Raw genomic sequence first — 6,227 nt, 5'->3', positions numbered from 1 at the left:
GACAGCTTATCCTTTGCCCAAACAGACGGGAACCGGGAACATAATTCTTGAAAAAGGGTTAGAGGTGTCCCAAGCGAGAGCCACGGATTTGGCAGTTGCAGCAATGTATCATTACGGCGAGGAATGGTATGAGTACACATACGTTTATCAGTAAAGGTAACTGAACTCTGAGCAAGATTAAGAGTCACTGCAAGATCGCAGAGGGCGTCCATGCCCAAAACAGTCCCCTCTGCATTTGGAGCTACATAAAAAGACTGAGTCCCGAAGAATAGATTTGATTTTACAAGAACAGGGTAGCCTTTATAAGCCGTGAGTTGTGCACCTCCTACCCCTGAAATAGTAATACACTGTTTAGTAGTGGGGAGGGGGAGTTCGGTAATGGAAACAGACACTTCCGTGTCCACGAGAATTGTGCATGGCCGGCCCCTTATCCAAGCTTGTAAGTGTGGCCTTGAGGGATTTATATCTGCATCTTTAGTACTGACAAGCTGGGTGGGGGACGACACACTGGATCCTAGCGGGTCATAGAATTTAATAGCCTGGCCATTTCCTTTTTGCTGAGGTGTGAGTAAGGGTTGGCAGCTGGTTGAGATACCGGTTGGGGCCGGTTGCCTAGGGTTACTTGACTGGGTCATCCGGCTGCCAATGTCCAGTCTCCCCACATACAAAACACTGCAAGGTCAGGGGGCGGTGGGGACGGGACCAGGACCAGATTGAAAGGGCAGTGAGGTACTGCAGGGATTCAATTGACCATGATTCTGTCCTGATTAGGCTTTTGGGCTTTGTGCCTGCAGTTCTTTTGGGTATGCCCGAGACAGCCACAATTATAACGGGTGACATTACCTTCTGCTGTTACCACAGAAACACGAGTGGCCTTGCTTTTTATATTGTCAGCTTGTTTGGCTTCACATTGAGAGGCCCACACACAGATGGATTTATAATTAGAACCTGGATTCACTCCCAAGTTAAGGGCTGTTTGCTGGTGGGAGTTAAAACCTTCCTTCCACATTTTGAGAAACACCTGATCAGTTTTCATTGGCTCGGCAATACCTGCATTGCTTGAATACATTTCCCATTTTACCTCACAATATTGAGCAGCAAGTTCATCTTTGCCTTGTACGCATCCCACTATTAGTCCCCAATTACCGGCTCCGTTCCCCAAGGCATTTTGAACGGCCACCTGAAAATCAGCGCAGGCATGAATCATATCACTTCTTGATTTAAATTTGATGGAGGCCCAAGTGCTGTTCCGGTGCTCTTCTGAGGGGATCTTGACCCATGGACGGTCGAGGCATTTACTCTTAGTTAGGATATGAAGATCCCTGGGATGTAATGTATAGTGGGTAATCATGTGACTATTCTTTTTTTAGAACACCAAATGTGGGTCTTTGGGCTTTAGATTAGGGAGATCTTTTAGTAAGCCTCTTACTTCCTCTGTGCTGAGAGGAGTGAACTTACAAGTATTATGAGCCACTCTGTTATCTGCTGGCCCTGACCACGGCGTGGTTACTTGGAGAGGGGCCGGGTGAGCACTGGCACTTCAGTCTGGGTTAGAAGGAGGAGTGGGAGGAGGTCAATTATCCCAGTTTTCCCCCATGTGTGCCAGGTTCCAATCTTGGATTAGTTTTTCTAGGTGTTTCCAATTAATTTTGTTTTGGTTTTTATTAGTATTGTTGCTTGAATCTGGGTCAGTAAAATAACCCGTCTGTCGTATGCTAGCAGCAATGCGGTGTGCAGCGAAGTTGTTTTCTTTTATTTTTGCTTTCAGAGTATTGTTTTCTGCTTGAAGCTCACTTAATATGTGTTTAAAATCTGTCTTTTCGTTGAGCTCTGATGTAAGAGTCTTTTGGAGTTTTTCCAATTCCCGTAGCTTCCTTTCATATTCACAGTACAGTATTACGATTCCTTTCTCTAACTTTCCTTTTCTTTGACTAGACTACCAGAACACGCTCTTCACACTCACACCCTCATTCCATCCACCCTCTGCCATCGTCTTTTGAACCTTCCCATGTTTTCCTTTTATGAAATCAATGAGTGTCCCTCATGTAGAGGGTATCATTGATACACCCTGGGGCAAGTCATACGACATTGTTACCCAGCTTCCTGAAACCCACTCAAGCGGTGTTTCAAGGGAACCGACCAAGGACACCCTTGTACTCAGCACTACTGAAGCATAATCTGGTGTTCAGTACCTGGTATTGCAGCCTTTGCCTAATAGCGATCCCTGCAACCCAAAAACCCTGGCCACAAACACAATCCCATTCAATTCTCTTGTTTGTGCATCCTCTATATGTGGGGTTATAGTGACCAATTATATACCTTTTTTTATTCCTTTAATTGCAATTATTTTGTTTTTACAGAGACAAACATTCTTTTAGAGACAGAGAACGCACTGAACATGACGTGACAGGAACAGAACATGTGCATTAAACTGTTTTCATTACATGAATTATTTATGACTACCTTAAGGCAAAGAGGTGGGGTGGGGGTGAGTGCTGTGAAGGGAGGGCTTGTTCTGTTTTAAGAGCCGAGTTAGACAGGCTTTGCTCTGGAGATAGAGGAACTGAACTGGCCCATCTTACATTCTTTTGGGAAGCCAAAGACCTATTGGGACACACCTTGGTTTGTCTCTGAGAGCATCTTCCCATCTTTTCCCTTTCTTGAGGAAGCAGCCTGTGCTGAAACCCGTGTGAGCCTGGGCCCTGTCACCGTAGTGAGCCAGTTACAGGTGTTGGATTCACTGGCCTGTTCTCACCATGCCTCAGTGAAGTTTAGAGCAGCCGGGGGACTTGGCTAACCTACTGTAACAATGCAGCCTCTGGTGGGACACCACTGAGAGTGTCAATTCAGGACAAATTGCTTGGAGCAGGGCAGTCACAGCCCAAAGCTGGGTGTCCTTTATTACTAAGGCATCAAACCAGCCAAACAGAGAGGACTTTGGTTTCACCTCACTCGCTAACCAGAAGTCACACAAGTAATTCCCTGAGACACTCCAGTTCCCCAGTATCACCACCAGTGCCACTCCTTATGGGGATGAATGGTTATGAAAACTAATGCCTCAGTAAAAGAAAAAATGTTCTCCTGATCCCATAGGACTAAGCCCCAGACCCAGGTCAATATAGAAGTCAGATCTTACCCATAAATCATGCTGTTACCATTCTTTTAGAATCTAAAATCTAAAGGTTTATTCATAAAAAGAAAGCAATATACATGAGAGCTAAAATTGGTTAAAGTAATCAATGACATACAATTATGGTAAAGTTCTTGGTTCAGGTTTGTAGCAGGGATGAAATAATCTTCAGGGTCAAATCAAGTCTCTGGAGAACATCCACAGCTGGGATGGGTCATTTGGTCCTTTGTTCAGAGCTTCAGTTTGTAGCAAAATTCCTCCAGAGGTAAGGAGCAGGACTGGAGACAAAATGGAGAAGATGCAGATGCCTTTTACAGTTTCTTGCCAAGCGGCCTGTGCTTCCTTTGTTCCAGACACAAGCTGCCAAGCACATAGATTAGAAGTCTTAGGGTAGGTCTACACTTACCACGCGGGTTGACGTGGAGAGTTCGACTTCTCGGAGTTCGAACTATCGCGTCTAATCTAGACGCGATAGTTCGAACTCCCCGCGTGCTCCGGTCGACGCCGGTACTCCACCACTGCAAACGGCGGTGGCGGAGTCGATCTTGGAGCCGCGGACTTTGATTCCGCGGCGTCTGGACGGGCGAGTAGTTCGAACTAGGGTACTTCGAATTCAGCTATGCTATTCACGTAGCTGAATTTGCGTACCCTAGTTCGACCCCCCTTCTTAGTGTAGACCAGGCCTTAGAGTTCTCTCCATAGGCATGTCTCTGCATATCTTCCTGAGTCACAAGGTGTATCTGCCTTCTCTCAATTGGTCAGTTGTATAGCTGCTGGTCCTTAATGTGCCATCCAGCAGGCTAGGCAGTGCTGATGCCAAATTGTCTGGGGTGTCACACAGAAGCATAGCACAAGTTTGAAATACAGACAGTATCGAATCAATACTTATAACTTTAAACACAAAAATGAAACATGCATATAGACAACATCATCATAACCAGCAAATCACAACCTTTTCATAGACACCTTATTTGAACTCCTTTGAACATGATTTGGTGCCACTACAGGACCTTGGTTGCAACAATGATCAGTAAAGTCACAGTTCATGTCAATTGCGTACCACATACTCCCATTGATAACAGCTTCCTAGAGCACAGCACACTCTGGCCAAGTCCCTGAGGACAAATGGCACCCCAGGGTGCCTCCTTCAGTCCTGAGGTGGCCCTACTGGCACACTGACCTTCTCTCTGAGATCCTTGCAGTGACTTAATCTCAGCTTGGGATACATAAAAGACATGCCCTTTTGCTGAGGTCACATTAACTGTGTCTTCTCCAAAACACAGATTCTCTGACCCTCCAGCTCCATCTTCCCCCTTTACTCAGGAACATCCCCACCATCTTGATTGCTGGGATGAGATTTGTTTCAGACTTGCCACATCCCCTATTCCCCTTTCTCCCATGAAGCCCCACCCTGTACCCCATCTCTTCCCACTAAGCTCTGCCCCCTGCTTCTCCACTGTCCCCGATGGTCTACCTCCCAGCCAGGCCCAAGTCAGGCCATGGTAAGAGCTGCTCCGGGAGCACAGCTTCATGTGAGGAGGACTCTCCACTTTCCCTGGCTTGTACATCCTGGGGGGTAAAATGTGGAGGGTCTGGGGCACCTCACAGACGCTGTGAATCTCTGGGCAGTTCTTACCCTGGCCCAACTCTGACTTCCAGCCAGAAAGAGGGATCAGAGTCTTGGTTAAAGGGGAGTAGTAGGGGTGGGACCTTGGGGGAAGAGATGAGGCAAAGGGAAGAGCTTCAGGGGAAAAGGAACCAGGATGGAATAGCTGGCCATGGCCATCACTCATGTTTTTTGTCTCCTGTGTCACAGGCGCTGGAGCTGGGTGATGAACTGACCCTTCACTTGACGAATGCCCTCATTATCCTCGCACGAAGATTTTTGCTTTTCACACTGTACACGATTGGATTGATCAGGGGGGGAACCAGCAGGTAGACGTATCCCAGGGGAATCTTAAGTAAGTGAGAAGAGTTATTCCTGAATCTGTGTATCACAGCCAGGCCAATGTCTGGTATGAAGAAGAGCAGGACAGCGCAGAGGTGAGCGACGCAGGTATTCAGGGCCCTGAGGCACTCCATGTGGGATGTGATGCTCAGCACTGTTTTGAGGATCATCACATAAGAGAGGAAGATGAGCACCGAGTCTAACCCCACTGTTAAGATTGCCATAGACAAGCCATAGATGGTGTTGACTGTGATGTCCGAACAAGCCAACTTCATGACATCCTGGTGCAGGCAGTAGGAGTGGGAGAGGACGTTGGCTTGACAGTATCGGAACCGTTTCAGGAGAAAGGGGAATGGTAATGCTATGGCCACTCCTCTTAGCACAAACACCAACCCCATCTTGGCTATTCTCGGCAGGGTTAAGATGGAAGTATATCTCAGTGGGTTACAGATCGCAACAAAGCGGTCAAAGGCCATCAAAACGAGCACAGAGGATTCAGTTTTTGCAACAAAATGGATGAAGAACAGCTGGGCAAAACAGGCATTAAGGCTGATCTCCTGAGAGTTAAACAAGTATATGCCCAAGATTGTCGGCATGGTGGCTATTGATAAGCCAAGGTCTGTGATGGCCAACATGGAAAGGAAAATGTACATGGGCTCATGAAGGCTTGGATCTGTTCTTATAATAAACAGAATGACTGAATTTCCTACTATCGAAATAACATATATTAAGCAGAAGGGGATAGAGATCCATAGATAGATGTCTTCCTTCCCAGGTATCCCAGTGAGAAGGAACACTGCCGAGTTGAAGTTGGTGTCATTGACAGCTGACATAATGTACTGGGGTGTTCCAAAGAGTTTGGAGATTTCCTTCCTAAAAGAAAAAAGAACAGGAGACTAGATGATATTTAACAAGACATTATTCTTAGTGCAACTTGAGAGACTCCCAGGAGCTTAAATAAGATCAGCAAATACATAGTCTTGGATTTGCCGCACCAATAGGAAGACTGGATCAGACCTGCAGTCCATCTCACTGAGTATCCAGTGGTCAGTTCAAGATGATACAGAGGAAGGTGGAAGAAGCCTTGCAACAGGCAGCTATGAGATAACCTCCTCCTAGGGAAAGTTTCCCCCTGACACCAACTAGTTA

General features: G+C 46.5%; 1 protein-coding gene across 1 annotated transcript; it reads right to left on the bottom strand.

Annotated features, from left to right (window-relative positions):
* Positions 1-4,975: 4,975 nt before the first annotated feature.
* On the bottom strand, positions 4,976-5,911 carry LOC120395369 (olfactory receptor 51G2-like). The gene has a single exon (XM_039519717.1). It carries the CDS (start codon positions 5,909-5,911, stop codon positions 4,976-4,978), a length of 936 nt encoding a protein of 311 aa, XP_039375651.1.
* Between the last annotated feature and the right edge of the window lie 316 nt (positions 5,912-6,227).

This window comes from Mauremys reevesii, linkage group 1 (assembly GCF_016161935.1).
Source record: "Mauremys reevesii isolate NIE-2019 linkage group 1, ASM1616193v1, whole genome shotgun sequence".
Taxonomy (NCBI): Eukaryota; Metazoa; Chordata; order Testudines; family Geoemydidae; genus Mauremys; species Mauremys reevesii.
Note: the sequence above shows the minus strand (reverse complement) of the source record. Positions and strands in the feature narration are given on the sequence as shown.

Bases quoted from the DNA above. Each gene is read 5' to 3' on its own strand.
- LOC120395369 (XM_039519717.1), bottom strand. From the start codon at position 5,911: ATGTCAGCTGTCAATGACACCAACTTCAACTCGGCAGTGTTCCTTCTC.